The sequence below is a fragment of the Aotus nancymaae genome, unplaced genomic scaffold, assembly GCF_030222135.1.
Source record: "Aotus nancymaae isolate 86718 unplaced genomic scaffold, 86718_ANA_hifiasm-v0.15.2.pri h1tg000018l, whole genome shotgun sequence".
NCBI lineage: Eukaryota > Metazoa > Chordata > Mammalia > Primates > Aotidae > Aotus > Aotus nancymaae.
In genome coordinates, this window is record NW_026988430.1 from 19239467 (window position 1) to 19258170 (window position 18704).

At 54.6% G+C, this 18704-nt stretch overlaps 3 protein-coding genes across 7 annotated transcripts; 1 reads left to right on the forward strand and 2 right to left on the reverse strand.

Annotated features, from left to right (window-relative positions):
* Positions 1–278: 278 nt before the first annotated feature.
* Positions 279–2912, forward strand: SLC16A11 (solute carrier family 16 member 11). Its single transcript, XM_064378385.1, has 5 exons — positions 279–595; positions 853–1060; positions 1299–1442; positions 1609–2376; positions 2464–2912. Exons 2-5 carry the CDS (start codon positions 859–861, stop codon positions 2691–2693), a joined length of 1344 nt encoding a protein of 447 aa, XP_064234455.1. The 5' UTR covers positions 279–595; positions 853–858; the 3' UTR covers positions 2694–2912.
* An 862-nt stretch (positions 2913–3774) lies between these two features.
* On the reverse strand, positions 3775–12065 carry SLC16A13 (solute carrier family 16 member 13). Of its 2 annotated transcripts, XM_012457415.3 has the most exons (4): positions 7692–12065; positions 7404–7547; positions 5316–6053; positions 3775–4291 (listed from the first exon to the last, which is right to left on the reverse strand). In XM_012457415.3, the coding sequence occupies exons 1-4, from the start codon at positions 7888–7890 to the stop codon at positions 4089–4091; spliced, it is 1284 nt and encodes a 427-aa protein (XP_012312838.1). In that variant the 5' UTR covers positions 7891–12065; the 3' UTR covers positions 3775–4088. The 2 variants fall into 2 exon arrangements, with proteins under 2 accessions (XP_012312838.1, XP_012312839.1); XM_012457416.3 differs by lacking the exon at positions 7404–7547.
* Positions 12066–12158: 93 nt separating this feature from the next.
* On the reverse strand, positions 12159–18685 carry BCL6B (BCL6B transcription repressor). Of its 4 annotated transcripts, XM_064378383.1 has the most exons (10): positions 18448–18685; positions 17933–18123; positions 17473–17694; positions 17046–17364; positions 16978–17009; positions 16520–16647; positions 15122–15286; positions 14908–15038; positions 14653–14790; positions 12159–14238 (listed from the first exon to the last, which is right to left on the reverse strand). In XM_064378383.1, the coding sequence occupies exons 2-10, from the start codon at positions 18109–18111 to the stop codon at positions 14122–14124; spliced, it is 1431 nt and encodes a 476-aa protein (XP_064234453.1). In that variant the 5' UTR covers positions 18112–18123; positions 18448–18685; the 3' UTR covers positions 12159–14121. The 4 variants fall into 4 exon arrangements, with proteins under 4 accessions (XP_064234453.1, XP_012312837.2, XP_064234454.1 ...); XM_012457414.2 differs by having other exon boundaries at positions 16978–17364; positions 18479–18685; XM_064378384.1 differs by lacking the exon at positions 15122–15286.
* Positions 18686–18704: the final 19 nt, after the last annotated feature.

Genomic DNA, 18704 nt, shown 5'->3' on the forward strand with positions numbered 1-18704 from the left:
GGATTACAGGCGTAAGCCGCTGCGCCTGGCCTGGGGGCCTGCTATATTAAGCACAGAGCAGGCACGCAGTGGAGGTCTGTGATTTGATATCCGAGATTTACCTGGTCCTCAGCAACGTTCCTGAGAACAAAACTACTCATCCCCTCAGGCTTTTGGGACCACTTCTATTTCCACGCGTTGGCAGTGGACCCCGGGCTCGATGGCGTTTGCAATCCACGTGTCTCCGCTGTGCGCAGCAGGAGGCAGGTGCATGGGTGTGGGCAGGGCCCCGCGGCATTCATTCCTCGCCGCTCCCTCCCCGGAGCTCGGGGTTGTGTGTGTACATAATTCAATCCCCGTGGGACTGGAGTCTGGCCTCACCGGCGGCTTAGCGGATTGGCTGTCACAGCTCTCCCCCGCCCTCCATACCCCCCGCGTCCCAGGTGGCTCAGGCCCCCGGGTGATTTCTGTTTACCAAGAGAGCTTGTCCAAGTTGGGCTCCATCTCTGCCCTCGCTCCCCTTTGGGGCCCCCGCCCGCCTGGGAAGCGGAGAGAAAGCCGGGCCCAGCCCTTCCTCGCCCTTCCCCTCCCCGCACAGCCCCCCTGGAGAGGTCGGGTAAGGGGGAAGGAGTATGCGTGGGACTGGGAGCCCTGGGCCTGGGGGATCTGGCTGTTCCCATCCCGGTGCGTCGCGCGGACCCGGGAGTTCCAGCCCTCGGACTGGCTCCGGCTCCCTCCGCCCCGTGCCATCGCTCTCGGGGTGACTGGCCCACCGCGGACGAGCAGCCAGAGGCTGGATCTCAGGGATGCCAGCTCCCCAGCGAATGCACAGGCGTGGAGGCTTCTCTCACAGGTTTTTTCCCACCCCCGCAGACGGCGATGACCCTCCAGCCCGCCGGACCCCCGGATGGGGGCTGGGGCTGGGTGGTGGTGGCCGCAGCCTTCATGGTGAACGGGCTGTCCTACGGGCTGCTGCGCTCGCTGGGCCTGGCCTTCCCTGACCTTGCCGAACACTTTGACCGAAGTGCCCAGGACACTGCGTGGATCAGCGCCCTGGCCCTGGCCGTGCAGCAGGCAGCCAGTGAGGGGGGCCCTGAGGCGGGAGACGGGAACGGGGTGGAGGGGCTCCGAGTGGAGGGATAGGAGACCCACCTAATTATCCAACAACCTGAGAAAGGGCTACCGGCTCTAGAAAAGAGTGCACCTTTAGGTCCAGGAGAGGAATCATTAGTTCGAGGGAGGCAAACAGCCAATGAGAAGTGTTGGAGAGAGTTTGGGGGCCCAGGGGCCTGTCTTCCATTGACCCCGCCCCCTTCCAGGCCCCGTGGGCAGCGCCCTGAGCACGCGCTGGGGGGCCCGCCCGGTGGTGATGGTTGGTGGTGTCCTCGCCTCGCTGGGCTTCGTCTTCTCGGCTTTCGCCCGCAGTCTGCTGCACCTCTACCTTGGCCTGGGCCTCGTCGCTGGTGAGGGAAGTGGGGTGCCCGCTTCGTTCAGGGTGAAGGTGGGGACCGGAGCTTGTTGGGACCTGCGGTAACAAACGAGGTGGGGGGCCTGGTGTGGAGGGCGGGGCTGGGAATGCAGGGACTGGTGTCCCCAGGGCCAGCCTCATCCCCTCCCATTCATTCGCAGGCTCTGGCTGGGCCCTGGTATTCGCCCCTACCCTGGGCACCCTCTCCCGATACTTCTCCCGCCGTCGAGTCTTGGCGGTGGGGGTAGCGCTCACCGGCAACGGGGCCTCTTCGCTGCTCCTGGCGCCCGTCTTGCAGCTTCTCCTCGATACTTTCGGCTGGCGGGGCGCTCTGCTCCTCCTCGGCGCGATCACCCTCCACCTCACCCCCTGTGGTGCCCTGCTGCTACCCCTGGCCCTTCCTGGAGACCCCCCAGCTCCACCGCGTAGCCCCCTAGCTGCCCTTGGCATGGGTCTCTTCACACGCCGGGCCTTCTCAATCTTTGCTGTAGGCACAGCCCTGGTTGGGGGCGGGTACTTCGTTCCTTACGCTCACTTGGCCCCCCACGCTTTAGACCGGGGCCTAGGGGGGTACGGGGCAGCGCTGGTGGTGGCCGTGGCTGCGGTGGGGGATGCGGGTGCCCGGCTAGTCTGCGGCTGGCTGGCAGACCAAGGCTGGGTGCCCCTCCCGCGGCTGCTGGCCGTGTTCGGGGCTCTGACAGGGCTGGGGCTGTGGGCGGTGGGTCTGGTGCCTGTGGTGGGGGGCGAAGAGGGCTGGGGGGGTCCCCTGCTGGCCGCAGCTGTGGCCTATGGGCTGAGCGCCGGGAGTTATGCCCCGCTGGTTTTCGGTGTCCTCCCTGGGCTCGTGGGCATCGAAGGTGTGGTGCAGGCCACAGGGCTGATGATGATGCTGATGAGCCTCGGGGGGCTCCTGGGCCCTCCTCTGTCAGGTAAGGACCTGAGCCCGCAGATCCACTTACAACTATCCTCTGCCCCTGGGCTTCAAGGCTTCTGAATTCCTTTACTTATCCTCCTAGGCTTCCTAAGGGATGAGACAGGAGACTTCACCACCTCTTTCCTCGTGTCTGGCTCTTTGATCCTCTCCGGCAGCTTCATCTACATAGGGTTGCCCAAGGTGCTGCCTTCCTGTGGTCCAGCCTCCCCTCCAGCCACACCTCCCCCAGAGAGTGGGGAGCTGCTTCCCACTCCCCAGGTTGTCTTACTCTCCCCAGGAGGCCCTCACCCCACTCTGGATACCACTTGTTGATTATTTTATTGTTTGAGCCCCTCTCCCAATAAAGAATTTTTATCGGGTTTTCCTGAAACCTCCAACTGTTCACCAATCTAGGACCCTGAAAACATTCTACTTAAAACAGCCAGAAAGGCTGGTTCAAAGGAACAGGCTCCCAGAAGGCCCTGGGGATGAAGAAGTGTTACTGTCTGTCCAGCCAACCCCTTTTTCTTTGCCCAAGTCCTCGCTGTAATAGGGAAGCTTTGAGAAGTTGTCTCCCAGCCAGTTTCAGTTAGTTCCTGGGGCTGGGGGTAGGTTGCTCGTGGGTGCTATCTGCCCCATCTTCATGTCTCTTACTCTAGTACCCAGACCTCCCAGACTGACTCTCCCCTGCATTTCAATCGCCTTCTTCTTCTTGCTCTGTTGCCCAGGCTAGAGTGCAGTGGCGTGATCTCGGCTCACTGCGTCCTCTGCCTCTGGGTTCCAGCAATTCTCCTGCCTCAGCCTCCTGGGTAGCTGGGATTATAGGCGTGTGCCACCACACCTGGCTAATTTTTATATTTTCAGTAGAGAAAGCGTTTCTCCATGTTGACCATGTTGGTCTTGAACTCCTGGCCTCAGGTGATCTGCCCGTCTCCGCCTCCCAAAGTGCTGGGATTACAAGCATGAGCCACCAAGCCCAGCCTCAATCTCCTTCTATGGGCCTGAGGGAAATACAAGAATCCTAGGCCCAGACTTCAGCTTTATCTGCTCTTTCCAAAGCTATCTGCACATCTATACCCTGTGTCCTCAGCATTCTCTCAATTTCTTTTCTAAGCCACAAGGATAATAGGGAAGAGGGAGGTATGTGGTGCGCTAGAGAGCAGAGTCCAGGGTTAAAATGCCTTGGGTCATCAGAGCTCCTGGATACGCTCCCCCACTCCCAGGCATGACTCCATTCAGCCAACCCAAGCATGTGGGCCCCAGCTCATTTTGAGGTTGTGATTATTATCTAATTTTCTTATTTGATTTTATCTCAAAGGGACATTCTTTTCTTATTTGATTTTATCTCAAAGGGACATTCTTGTTTCCCAAACATGAGTGTTCAGAGAAGAAACTTAAGAGGTAACACTAGAGATGGTATACGAAACATGATAAGTCTCTTGGCCTTTGATTTCACAGTTGATGCACAGCTCAGTGAAGCAGGAACTCCTGGATGTTTAAAAACTCCTGGGTCCTTTAGAAAAAGTTAGGAAAGTAAAGGAGGAGAAATAAGAGTCCTCAAGAAAATACAAGAAGGGGTTGGCACACACTTTGCAGGAGCCCCAGGCCTGCTCCAGGGGGAGGCAGATCAAGGATCTTAAGGCACTGTGGTTCTGTGGAGGCCAAGACGTGGAAAGAGAAGACCTGGAGCTGTCACGCTCTGACTTTCTGGGCCTGACTCTGTGGAGTTCAGTCCTCTTCCAGCCCTTCCTTGGGCAGGGGAACTTTAGTATCCAGTGCTTCTGTTACAAGGTCCTGGGGCCTGGAGGTAGCAGCTGAGAAGCAGGAGAAGAAGTGGGGCAGGGTGATAAGAACTCCACTCCCTGAAAGAAGGAAGGCTCCAGCCACCACAAAAGAAGCCGTATAGTTGCCTGTCACATCCCGGAGGAAGCCTAGGTCCAAGAGAGAAATAAGAATACACATGGGTGATCTGTTTGCTGGGGCTGATGGCTCAAACACATTTTTGGGTGGGGGGAAGACTTATCTCAGAGGAGGTGGAACTCCCATGGAATAGTTGGATAAACTTGAGAACTCTGGTTTCCCAAAAGGGCCTCAAAAGTTAATTTCAACTACCTCCCTGCCTTCAGAAAGGACCTCCAAACTAGCCGGCAGGTATCTGGAGATCCAGATGGAATCAGGCATACTTATGTCTTTCTTTCTGCCAAATGTGGCCTTTCTAAACCTTCAGTTAATAGCTAAGAGGAGATAAGGGTCTGAAAGTTCTGGCACTCTGAGCCAGCAGAACTTTGACCAGGTGCCTCAGACACCTGGTTTAGGGCCCGGTGGGCCCAAGGTCAGGGTAGACACTGGAATGCTACATCTATGTCTGGCCAGGTTCTGCCGGGTCTTCAGAAAACCCAAGCTGTAGGCACCCTGCCAAGGGTTCCACTTAGTTTCTCTTTGTCTTTGCACTCAGACTTTCTCGGCCCCACGTTCTTTGCCCCTTGGACCTATTTCAGGGATGCTATGGTTGGCCACGCAGGCTGTGTACTGTACTACACCAGAGTACAATATTCACGTATACTGTAATGAGAATAGTAGCCTCCCCAGCCGGGTGCGGTGGCTCATGCCTGTAATCCCAGCTAATTCTAGCACTTTGGGAGGCTGTGGACAGATCACCTGAGGCCAGGAGTTTGAGACCAGCCAGGCCAACATGGCGAAACGCTGTCTCTACTAAAAATACAAAAACTAGCTGGGTGTGGTGGCGCAAGCCTGTAATCCCAGCTACTCAGGAGGCTGAGGCAGGATAATCGCTTGAACCCAGGAGGTGGAGGTTGCAGTGAGTTGAGATTGTGGCACTGCACTCCAGCCTGGGCGACAAAGCAAGACTCCATTGCAAAAAAAACCCAAAAAAATAGGCTGCCCTAGCTGTGCAACATGGCAGCCCTGATCCCCTGGGAACCCCATTCCACTTACCTGATAGAGGAGGTCCCAGCAGCCCCCCGATGCTCTCTATCATCTGCAACAGTCCCAGGCCACAGTAAATCCTGCTAGTCCCTACTAGTTCAGGCAGCACGGAGAAGGCCAGTGGGGCCAGCGCCCCTGATGTGAAGCCGTAGGCCACAGCCAGAGCTACCAGGGCTGTGGGAGCCCGAGCTATAGGGAACAGGGCTAGTGACACCCCAGTCAGTGTGGTCCAGAGCATCAGGAGTCGTGTCACGGGCCCTGGGACTGCGTCTCCTAGCCATCCAGAGGCCACACGCCCCACGAGGTCAGAAATAGCAGCAACTGAGAGTAGGAAGGCAGCAGGCAGTGGGTCCCAATCCAGGTCCTGCAAATGGGCCACCAGGTGGAGGTAGGGAATGAAGTAGCCAGTGTTGATCAGGGTGAGGGCAACAGTGTAACGGAGGAAGGGGCCATGATGGAGGAGGGAGGTGAGTTGGGCCCTGGGACCACCCACAGCAGTCTCTTCAGCCAGGGAGGGTGGCCGGAGGAGAGCACCACAGGCCACCAGGTGGAGGGAGATGGCAGACAGCAGCAGTAGGGACCCCCGCCAGGCGTAGCAGCTGAGCAGCCACTGGAAAAGGGGGGCAAATGCGAAGGAGGAGAGGCCCACGCCTGTCAGTGCCAGCCCAGTGGCCAGGGATCGACGGCGAGAGAAGTAACAGGATAGGCAGGCCAGGGTCGGAGCGAAGGTCAAGGCCCAGCCAGAGCCTGTCAAAAAGGAAGAAGTGGGGTTAGGGACTCTCTTTTTTTTTTTTTTTTTTTAATTTTTTTTCAGATGGAGTCTCACTCTGTTGCTCAGGCTGGAGTGCAGTGGCACGATCTTGGCTCACTGCAACCTCCACCTCCTAGGTTCAAGTAGTTCTCCTGTCTCAGCCTCCCAAGCAGATGGGATTACAGGCACATGCCACCACACCCATCTAATTTTTTGTATTTTTTAGTAGAGACGGGGTTTCACCATATTGGCCAGGCTGGTCTCAAACTCGTGACCTCATGATCCACCCGCCTCAGCCTCCTAAAGTGCTCACCGGCATGAGCAACTGTTCCAGTCGGGGTTAGGGACACTTAGGGAGCTCAGGGCACCCGGTAATCCCCACATCGCCCAGCAGCAGAATGTAGTACTTAACTTGGTGTCCCACAGACCTGGGATACAGTCTTGGTTTGGACACTTTCTAGCTGTGTAAACTTGTATTTTACTTACACTAGCAGCCTCAACCTTCTCAACTGCACAATGTAATAATACGCTTTTTGGGATTGTGAGGATTAGAGACAGAGTCTGTAAGGTAACTAGCACAGAACTTCGGAGTTAGACCTGGGCTGTACCATTTCTGGCTGTGTAACCTTCATTTGCCAAGTTGTATAAGCTTTAAAGCGTTTCCTCAGCTGTAAATAGAATAATGATATCAATTTCACAGTCACAGAACCTAGCACCATTTTATAGTAATTCTTCCTTTTACACTCCAGTCCAACTAGCCCTGGGCTTGTAAATTGGTTTCATTTTTTTTCTTTTTCTTTTTTTGAGACGGAGTCTCGCTCTGCTGCCCAGACTGGAGTGCAGTGGTGCAATCTCAGCTCACTGCAACCTTTGCCTCCCGGGTTCAAGGGATTCTTCTGTCTCGGTTTCCCCAGTAGCTGAGATTACAGGCATGTGACACCACGCTCAGTTAACTTTTTGTATTTTTAATAGAGATGGGGTTTCACCATGTTGGCCAAGCTGGACTGGAACTCCTGACCTCAAGGGACTCGCCTGCCTCAGTCTCCCAAAGTGCTGGGATTACAGGTGTGAGCCACCACGACTGGCCGGTTTTCGTCAACTTTGAATTTCCTAATTCCTCACCATGTTTGTCTGTTTAGCAACCGGCCAGATTTCATCATCTCTGAATTTCCTAGTTCCTCACCACGTTTGTAGGTTTAGTCATTCCTTTTAAGATTTGCCTTCTGGGCACAGGTGCTAGCTAAACTTTCTCTCAGCTTCTCCCTGAACCTTTTGGAAGAAGCAGGAAGGAGGTGACCATCCAACCATCTAAGCATTTGACTCTTCTGCCTTGTGCAGGCTCTCACCTGACAGCAACCCAATACTCAGGTATAGGTGGGTCAAGGAGGTAGCAAAAGAGGCGAGCAGCATCCCCAGCGCAGCCAAGACGCCTCCAGTCATCACCACCGGCCTGGGCCCGAACTTCGTGCTCAGGGCACTGCCTACCGGGCCTGAGGAAGTGGAAGGGGCGCTGCGAGAAGATCTCGGGCGTCTCCCCGCTTGCATCTCCCACCCCTCGCCTTCCCCTTTCCGGTCCCCGCATTCCCTCTCCCTTCTGAGGGTCGAAGTCCGCCAGATCCAGGCACAGCACTCACTCCCAAACTGCTGCACCGCGATTCCTATGGAGGCGATCCAGGAGATCCGCGATGCTTGCTCCTCAAACGCCGCCACAAACTCCACGAAGAAGACCCCAAAGGAGCGGAGCACCCCGAACACCAGCGCCGACTGGAAGAATGCCGAGAGCACCACCATCCAGCCCCAGCCCCCGTCGGGGGGCTCGGCCGCACGCACCATCTGGGCGGTAACAGGGCTGCTTGCTACCCAGAGCCTCTGCGGGAGCCGGGTTCTGGACGCCGCACCTCTGCACACCCACCCACGCAGCCAGGTGGCTCGGGGCCGAGAGGGTTTGGAAAGGCAGGTAGAGAGGAAGGACCCGACGAGGCGGCGAGAGGCTCATGCACTTTTTCCCAAGTGGGGGCGATGTACGATTGAAGACCAGGCCCGCGCTGGCCAGGCAGTAGGCTCCCAGGGGCGTGGTTCCCCGGGCTCGGAGCTGAGCTAGTCCAGGCCGGGGCCGGATCGATCCCGGCTTAGTGTTTGGCTGGGAGCTAGAGGGCAGAACTGCGTTTGGGCCACACCCCTGGAGCGCGCCGGTCTCCGTGTGGAAGATCTATTTTATCGCTGGGGTGTCGGCGCCGGGCCACCCAGGCCAACATCCAGGTCCAGAGTTAGCCAATCAGGACGCGGGACTCCCGGGCAGGGCGGGATTTAGGCTTTCTTGGGACCCGCGCAGTGAAAGGGCGCATGCGTAAGAAGGGGAGTTAGGAGGCAGACTAGATTGGGCCCCACGTGACGCGGGGACTGCCAGGAAGCTCCCGGGGTGCTTCCGTTTCCTCTTCACCTAGCGGGCCGACTCATCCTCATTTCTGCACCCAGACCCACACCGAAGGGTTATTGGTGGGTAAACTGGTTCTGGAGAGGAAAGCACTGTCTTGCTTTAATGAGGTGTTCCGGAATTGCAAGGCCCTGTTGGGGGTAGGGGAGGGGTTACGAGAGGAGACGGAAACGGAGTATCTGTCGGAGCGCGTGAAGCTACTAACACGCAGCCCTGTCCACGCGGATCTAGAGGCCTGGATCCCTGAGAAGTTCAAAGGCTAAGGGAAGAGAGAAGGGGAATCAGTTGGACTCCCGGCCTTCATTTCTGTAGTGGGAATTCGTTCCTGTCATTTCTGTTCCCACTAACAGGAAACCTACAGGTCACAGAGACCAAAAATAACTGAGGAGAGGAAGGGCGGCTGTAAGCTCACACAGGGCCCTGCCAACACCACCTGCCTCTTCCTCACTGGCGCTGGAACTTTTTCCTCTGCCCTCTAGTAACAGCCACTTCCTAACCACCTTTTATGATCTCATGGTGGGATAGACTAAAGAGACAAACTCTGACCCTGGCCACTGGAGCAGTCAGCTCTCTCCTACCCAACTGGTCCTCAGGCCCCTGGCCAACACCCCCCCAGTCCTTCCCATTCTCCATAATACCAATGACTTGGATTTCCTGTTCCTTCATTATAAGCCAAGCTTCTTAGGCACGTGCCTGTAGTCTCCCAGCTACTCAGGAGGCCGAGGCAGGAAAATCGCTTGAACCCGGGAGGCAGAGGTTGCAGTGAGCCGAGATTGTGCCACTGCACTCCAGCCTGGGTGACAGACAGTGCTAGACTCCGTCCCAAAAAAAAAAAGAAAAAAAAGAAATATGGAAGTAAAAGCCATTCTGATGAGGTTTCAGATGGGACTGAAGAGCAAGGTACTAAAAACTAGAGTAAAGGCCATCCTTGTTATGAACTGGCAAAGACCTTGGCTGAACTGTGCCCATGCCCAAGGGCTTTATGGAAGGCTGAGCTTGAGAGTGATGAACTAGGGTATCTGGCAGGCAGAAGAAACTTCTAAGCAGCAAAACGCTGAGGCTGTTGTGTGGTTTCTTCTAACTGCTTATGGTGATCTCATAGAGAGAAGAGAAACAGAGTGGAAAAATTTGGAAAATTCTCGGCCTGGCCACGTGGTAGAGAATGAAAGAGCATTTTCAGGAGATGAATCCAAGGGTGTGGCTAAGTCACTGCTTGTCAAAGAAAAAGATTAACATGGCTGAAAGGGAGCCAGGTGCTATTCCTCAAGAAAATGAAGAAAGTCCCTGAAGTCATTTCAGAGATATTTGAGGCTAGCTCTCCCATCACAGGCCTAGAGGCCTTGGAGGACAGAGGGTTTCAGGAGACAGGCCCTCCATGGGCTCCACCACCCAGGGCTACCTCAGGACTCTGCACCCCAAGCCCCAGTGTAACACTCTGTGGCCCACCCAACCTGGTAGGGGCTTAAGTGGCCCCAGGTGTTGCTTGTATTGAAGCTCCAGAAGGTGCAAATCATAGACCTTGGCTGCATCCTTGTGATGCTAATTCTGCAGTCTTGCAGAATGCAAGAGCTGTGAAGGCTTGGCAGCCTCCACACAGATTTCAAAGGATGTTGTTCAAAGCCTAGGGGCCCAGGTAGAGACTTGTCACAGGGGCAGAGCCACTAGAGAACGCCCCCCACCAGAGCAATGACCAACAGAAATGTGATAGTGAAGTTGCCTCAGAGAGTGCCTACCAGGACAATACCTATTGGAATTGTGGAAGTGAGGTCACTGCAGAGTCCCCACTGGGGTAATCCCTGGTGGAGCCATAGGACCAAGGCCAGTGCATAGAGTCCTCAGTAGGGCAATGCCCAGTGGAGCTGTGGGAGCGGGACCACCACCAGGCCCCCAGAACTTCGGAGTCACAGGCAGTATGCAGCCCCACGAAAGCTTCAGGCACCAGATTCCAGCCCACTCACCAAAGTTATAGGGGCTGGGTTGCTTAAAGCCTTGGGGATCCAACCTCCACCCTGTGTCAGAAGATACCACATTTAGTCAAAAAAGATTACTCTCTACCTTTAAAATATAATGTTGACCGGGCGCAGTGGCTCACACTTGTAATCCCAGCACTTTAGGAGGCTGAGGAGGGCAAATCACAAGGTCAGGAGTGAAACCCCATCTCTACTAAAAATACAAAAATTAGTTGGGTGTGGTGGCAGGCACCTCTAATCCCAGCTAATTGGGAGGCTGAGGCAGAAGCATCGCTTGAACCCGGGAGGCGGATGTTGCAGTGAGCCGAGATTGTTCCACTGCACTCCAGCCCGGGTGACAAGCGAGACTCAAGCCCCCGGCCCCCCGGCAAAAAGATGTAATGTTGGCTCTGCTGGGCTTCAGACTTTCTTGGGGGCCTGTTTCACCCCTTTCTTCTTGCCTATTTCTCCCTTTTGGAATAGGAATGTGTACACATGCCTGTTCCCATCATTGTATCTTGGAAGCAGATAACTGGTTTTGATTTCACTAACTCACAGATGAGACCTTGATGCTGCAGTGAGTTAAGACTTTGGGATTATGGGGATAGAATGAATGTATGTGAGGGCAGGAGTTTTGGGGGCCCAGGGGCAGAATGCTATGGTTTGTATGTCTCCTCCAGAAATTCATATGTAAACTTTCAGTCCTCAACATGACAGTATTGAGAGCTGGGGCTTTTAAGAGATGATTCCATTCTGAATCAGAATGGGCTCTGCCATTCATGGATGATGGGTTATCATGGGAAGGGAACTTGTGGCTTTACAGGAAGATGAAAAGAGACCTGAGCTGGCAGTGTTTGCATACTTACCACTTCCCATGTGATACCCTGTGCTGCAGAGAGCCCCCACCAACCAGAAGACAATCACCAGATGTGGCCACTTGACCCTGGGCAAAGTTTCAGTGTCTGTAAGAAATATATTCCTTTTCTTTATAAATTGCTCAGCTTCAGGTATTCTGTAATAAGCAACAGAAAATGGACTAAGACAACCACAAACTTTCAGTGTTGGAGGGAGTTGCAGAGATTATGTTAACTGACTTTTTCACAGATGAGGAATTGGAAGGCCCAGAGGGAGGTAACATCAGAATTGACCTCTGCCCATGGGGCAGAACAGAGATATGCACCCAGCAACACAAAGGACAGGGGAAAGGGTGGGAGAGATGCATGCACTGGACCTGGGATAGATTCAGGATCCCCTTGCTGGGGGAAGGTGGGCTGGCATGTTGGTTCTAACTCAGTCTTCTCAGTGCCACCTCCAGCCCCTGTGGTCCTTAGTGGACCCAAATCCTAGCCCTTTTCCTTGGTGGTGGAGGCATGTCCCGAGTATTAAGATCCCCTCACAGATGCATGCCCCAGCCTCTTGGTATTATTAGCGGCTTCCTGGTTTCTCCCTGCCGCCTCCACACCTCAGGCAGGAAGTGACTTCAGAGCGGCAGGATGCAGGTGGCTCCGGAGAAACTTCATGAAGTCACTGGTTCCTACACAATGAGCAGGAAGGCAAGGGCAGGGAAGGGGACAACAAGGACTATTTCAAATGTCTGGTGGGAAGGGACAGGGGAATGGTACAGAATCCAAGATGTTATCCAGGAGGAAGAGCTCTCTTCCCTTGTCCCCAAGCCCCCCTCCACTCCCTCACCAGGCAAGAACCCAGGACACAGCAGGCAGCACAGAAAGGCTTCTTTATTCCATCCAATCTGCTAAATAGAAACCATGGTTCCTTCTTACATACTCTTCTACGTTCCCTTCTTCCTTCTTTAATTCTGCAATGGGGGCCACAGGTGGAGGGCTATTCCCTTAGGGATACCAGAGCAGCTTTTTCACTAGTCCCCAGGTGATAGCCACTAGTACTGACTTATCGTTTAAGTTCTACCCCGCGAATTCAAAAGTGCTTCTTACTTTCCACCCTTGTCCCATAATCAAATAGGCCTCAGGGCAGCTAGGGGCAGAACTATAAATCAAGGCTTCAGGGCATCTTCTAACATTTCAGAGACTCCACCCATTCAAGAGACAATCCCATTCCTAACTTTCTACCTACCTTGCCTACACCAGAAACTGCACCCCTCAGCCAACCTCTTAATCCTACCTGAACCTTGGTCAACTAGAACAGGCCTTTGGCCTATCAGCTAGTCAATCTTTTAAATCTGTAATGCCAACAATAATCTCAACCAAACTAAAGCAAACCCAGAATGGAACTCAGCCCCTTTTCTTTTCCTATGGAAGGTTCTAATGCATTCACTGGTTCTGGACAGGAATGCAGTGATGGGAAGACCAGGTCACAGACCCAGCTTTTCTAAGGTAAGGTTACAAAGCACCGTCACTTTCTAGAGGCAAAGAAGGTTCTGGCATCTGGACACTTGCCAGAAGATGTCCAAAACCCAGTAAAGGAAGAAGGGGTTCAACTCAATAAAGAGAACCTCAAGTAACATTCAAACCCAGATACCTCCGTAGTATAGGCTGGGTCAAGACTCTTTACCATCTAATCAAGGTAAAGAGTTTCATGATTCTTCCCTAGGTCATAACATTCATAGAGAGTGGACAGAGTCAGAAAACGTCACATCATCTCTGATAAGGAATTTCTGATCTCTCCCCCATGGAGCGATCAACTCAGTGCTAAGAACAGGCCCCCTGTGGGAGGATGACGGGCTCAACTTAAGCCCTTTTGAGGCTCTACCATTATAGATGGATACAGTAGCGCCAAACCCAAGTGCCCAGATTAATCGGTCATTTTAGCTTTTGGACCGTCTTGCAGAAAAAACTGCCGGCCTCTACCTGGAGTGATATGGAATCCCCCGCACCCATAGCCTCTAGGACGCATTTATTATTACCTCCATTTTAGGCTCAACATAATGGTTCCTATCACTCTTGAAGAACAGAGACATGTCTAAATCCATTTCTAGCCTGCTAGAGAACCTACAACATCCAGAATACCAGAGAGGGTTCCTGACCCAATTCCACAATCCCACGTGCTCCCAGAGCTGCCCTAGAACAAATAAAGGTTCCAGACCTAGAATTAGAGGGGCAGGACACAGAGAACCCCTTTTTCCATTTTAAACAAACTAACAAGCAAACAAACAGGAGAAAGAACAATTCTAAAGATAAAGGTTATGACAGAAATAATATAAAACACCCAAGCCAAAGGAGCGAGCCAAGGGCTAGTAATCTCTGCCAGCAGAGCTGTGACCTCAACTTCTGTGTTCCAGGTCACTTTTGATCACACTTGTGGAAGAAGGAAGTGAGAAATGGAATAGAATGAAGGTCCTGGTGCCACCCAAAGGCCTCAATAAATTATATTTACAGATAAACCGAATGCAGTGGGGGCCATAGGTGGAGGGCTATTCCCTTAGGGAGACCAGGACTCCAATCTCTCCCCTCGCCCAGCCCCTAGCTAGCTCTCTCCTCAGGAACAATCTGGCTCATGGGGAAGAGGTTTTGACCAGCAAAACAGAGGCAGATCTAGCCGGGATCTGCCACCCCTGCTCTCCCCAGCGAGAAATTCAGATGGTGGCAATTTCTGATACCAAAGTGGCCTTGCACACCCCCATGCCCAAGCCTGATAGGGAAGCAAGGCCTGAGCCTGCAGCTTTCCCCCCGACAGGAAGCAAGTGGGGTCTGGACCTGCGCTCAGCTAGGGCCCCCCAAGAATGTGGTAGTGCACTTTGGTGTTGGTAGCAGCTCCGTGTTTCTGGCGCAGATGCAGCCGCAGTTGACTCTTGTGCCGGAAATGCAGGCCACAGGGGTCGCACTGTGGGAGGACAGCCAGGTCAGGGCCTGCCCCATCCACAACCACCTTTTAGGTGTTGGGGAGGGTGCTGTCCAGCTCTCCCAGGAGGGAACTGTCCAGCGGAAGATGAGCTCTTCGACTCTCACATCCTGCCAAATCCTCAGGTGTGGCTGAGGGGCCAGGCCCCACCTTATTTAGCAAAGATTTTCCCACTTGTTAGTTCCTCTCTGAGAAAACAGCACCCAGCTGAGGAGCGTAACTTCTATACCTGCCCACCCCTCTTCCCAGCCTCCACCCCTTATTTGCTTGGACTCTTCCAGCCTCTGCCCATTTCTAAGAGATCTGGGGACAGCAAGGCCTGCACCTCTCGGAGCCCACACCCAGGCAAAGGAGAGGTAATTCTAAGGCACTGGGCAGGCCAGGTCAGGTACCCACGTGGTAAGGCTTCTCGCCGGTGTGGATGCGAACGTGGCTCTTGAGGGTCTGTAGGTGGCGGAAGCGGGTCCCGCAGGTAGGGCAAGGATAGGGCTTCTCCCCTGTGTGGATTAGCACGTGCGCCCGCAGATGTGCCACCTGGGAGGGCGGAGATTTCAAATCATGTTTCTGGGAGAGACAGAAGAACCCTCCCTATTGGCCCTCCCCACTTCTTGCAGGTTTGCCTTTGAGGCCGCTTGGAGACTGGTTTCGTACCTGTACAAAGCGTGAGCCACACGTCTCACACTTATAGGGCTTCTCTCCTGAATGGATGCGGCTGTGCGTTTTCAGATTTGCTGGCCGGTTAAAACGGGCTCCGCAGATTGAGCAGTGGTAAGGCTTTTCCCCTGGAGGCAGAGAAGATGGGAGGTCAGGCACTTTGCCCAAGGACAGCTGTGGGCTTGAATACCGGGGCCCTCTCCTCCTCTACCTGTGTGCACTGTGCGATGACTGGCCAGGTTGCCCTTGTAGCGGAAGGAAGACCGGCAGAGCTGACACTTATAAGGTTTGTCTTCATCCCCAGGAACCAAGGGGTCCAGCCCCGATGAGCACCCAGCCACAGCCTCACAGTTCTGGCAGCTGAAAAATTCACTTCCTGGCAAGGGGTGTGGGTAACGGCAACCGTAGTAATTAATGAAGGCTAGCCAGGCACTAGTGAATCCTCAAGCCACACTGTAGCTTTCGTTTTCCCAATTTATTGTTAAGACTTCTGGAACTGGTTTGACTTGCTTGAGGCTAAATAAGAAGATAGTAAGATGAGCCAGATCTGACTCCATATCTGACTCCAGGGTACTCAGCTAATCTCTTCAATAGCAGTGGTGGTGGCTGGGCGAGGTGGCTCACGCCTGTGATCCCAGCACTTTGGGAGGACGAGGCACGTGGATCACGAATAAGATCAAGAGATCGAGACCATCCTGGCCAACATGGTGAAACCCTGTCTCTACTAAAAATATAAAAATTAGCTAGGTGTGGTGGCGTGTGCCTGTAGTCCCACCTACTCAGGAGGCTGAGGCAGGAGAATAGCTTGAACCCAGGAGGTGGAGGTTGCAGTGAGCCGAGACTGTGCCACTGCACTCCAGCCTGGTGAGAGAGTGAGACTCTGTCTCAAAAAAAAAAAAAAAAAAAAAATAGTGGTGGTAGGTGGAGGCCCCTGCTAGTGGGAGGAGGTTTCTGTTTCTCCATTTTTCTTTTGAGACAGGGTCTTGCTGTGTTGCCTATGCTGGAGTGCAGTGATGTGATCTTGGCTCACTGCAGTCTCTACTTCCTGGGTTCAAGTAATCCTTCCACTTCACCCTCCTGAGTAGCTGGGACTACAGGTGTATACCACCATGCCTGGCTAATTTTTATTTTTATTTTTAGTAGAGACCAGGTCTTACCATGTTGCCCAGGCTGTCCTCGAGCTCCTGGGTTAAAGTGATCCTCCTGCATTGGCCTCCCAAAGTGCTGGCATTACAGGCATGAGCCACCATGCCTGGCTAAAATCTCCTCCTCACTTGTACCACTCTGGATGACAGCTTGCAAGACAGTCCCTGACAAGCTTTGGGCTGAACATTCAGCCCCAAAGGGGATAGGCCAGAAATCCTCAAACTTTGCTGCTTATTGGAAGCACTTGGGGAGCTTTAAAAAAATGCTGATGACTCGTTCCCATGTCCAGATATTTCAATCTATGGAGCATGACCTGGGCAGTGGGAGTTTAAAAGCTTCCTAGGTGATTCTAATTTGTAGTAAAGTTTAGGAACCATTGGAATAGGGCTTTCTGGGGAGCTTTTTTGCTGCAAACTTGCCTGGAGCAGTCATGGGAGAAAAGGCAGGAAAGAAGTGCTCTTACCTGGTAAGAATGGACGAGCTCGCTCAGAGGGGGATCCAGAGGTCTCTTGAGCCTGGGGCGTGAGGAGGTGGGGGGTATTGGCTGGAGCCCCACATTTGAACTGCACAGTGGCAGCAGTTGGAGAGAGCCTAGGCAGATGGCAAGGCCCAGAGGAAAGGGTTAAAAGAGATTGTATGGACAGCGTGAGTAGGCGGGGAGGTGGGGGAATCTCTCCTGGGAAATTTGGAGCCAAAGTCCTGCCCTCTGGAGGTGAGCCAATATTGACCAATGAACCACGTACATTGTACTGCCAAAGTGCCACCCTGCTGGATAAATCTGGTCCCTGGCCAACTCCCTAAGGTGGGCTAGTGTCTCTGAAACCCACCCCATCTCCTTTCCTCCTGACCACGAAGGCCCAATGGCTCTGTCTCCTGGCTGAGGCCAGCTCTGACAAATCCTTGAGGTTCTAGACTCTGTACCTGCTCTGGGGACCAGGAATGGGTCCTTCTTCGCTGCTGCTGCTGCTGCTGCTGCTGCTGCTGCTGCTGCTGCTGCTGCTGCTGCTGGAGGCTTCATCTCCACTGGGGAGCCTGGCTTGGGGGCAAGGTTGACCAGAACTCCTCTCCCCCACCAGGCTCCCTGCTTGGGAGACCTGAGAGTTTAGCACGATGTACTTGTACTTTTTCCAGTTGCAGGCCTTGGGGTCTGGGCTGGCTGGACTGGGGGGGCCTTGACGGCAGCTTCGAGATTCAGTAGGTGGGTCTGGGTGTCCTTCGGAGCGCCTGGGACTGCCTGGTGGAGGGGCTGTTGGGGGTGTCGGGGGTTCTGCTTCCAGAGGCCGCAGGGAGATGCCCAGAGGTTCATAGCTGGGGAAAGCGTGATCAACGTTAGTGCCATTTCCCAATCTCTGCCTTTGCCCTTAACACCTGGGGCACCACCTCACCCACAGAGAACGCCGACCCAGGCTCTCTCACCTGGCCTGGATGAAGCGGTGGCATGCCTGGACCACGTGCTCCATCTGCAAATAGGTGGCAGCGGCAAGGACTGCTGGTGCAGTGGCCGGAGAGAGGCGCAGGCGCGAAGTGTACATGAAGTCCAGGAGAGGGGCGAAGCCTCTGGCTTCGGGACCTCCGGGCAGAGAGAGCACGTCCACCCCGACTCCCGCACGGCCCCGGAAGATTGAATAGAAGAAGCCACTGGAAAGAGAGCAGATGGGTCCATTAGGGGCTGGGGAATCAAGGGAGGCACTCGCCGTTTTAGGAAGCCCCGCCCCCTGAAGAAGTTTCACCTCCTCACGATCACCGCGCCCCCAGTTCTGGGACGCTCGGTCTCCTGCTTCTGGAAGACTTGGCTTCGGATTCCCTCTCAACGGCCGTCTGGCCCCGCCCCTTTCCCATTTGGCCCCGCCCCCGTCGCAGGCCCCACCCCTCGAACCTGCAGGCGATGAGAACTGCCTTGTGTGCCCGGAGGGGTTGCCCGCCAACCAGCAGCGTGACGTCAGTGAGGATCCCGCGCAGGCGCAGCTCGTTGAGGTTGCCCAGCACGTCGGAGGAGTGGCGAGTAAACTCGCGGACGTAGCCCAGCGCTCCCTCCGGGGCGGCGGGGGAACCCATAGCGACGCAGGCCTGCAGAGGCCGTGGAAAGTGCGCTAGATCCAGGCAGTCCTAAGACACCTTCCCTCCTCTGTTTGCCTTTTCCTTCCGAGGTGCAGCTAGAGCCCGGGCCTCTAGCCCCTAGCCCCGGCACATACAGCCTCCCTCCTAATTCTTGCTCATTCTGCCCTCAACGACACCATCGCTCCCTTGCCTCTTCCAGATCCCACAGCGCTTGGAGCCAGTTGAAGGTTCCACACCGCTGTGTCGTTGTTGAGCGTGGGGAATCCCGCGTCCAGCGCCCCTCCAGCACCGCCACTTCCCTCTGCTCGCCTGCGTCCCAGCGTCCGACCCTACCTAGAGACCTCACGGCCTGCCGTCCGCACACCTCCAAATCTCAGCCGAAGCTCCCTTCCCCGAACGACGGAATTCTGCGACTCCGGTCTAGTTCCCAGTCCCTAGTGTAGCCCAATTTCTGGGACTCAGGCTTGCTGCCATCCACAAGCCCCAACCCTCTTCGGGGACCCAGCAGTCTGGCTCCCTCAGTCTCTCGTTCTTACCCCCGTCCCGCAGGGGCCGCGACTTCTCTTCTTAAGGGGGGCGGGGTCTCTCTC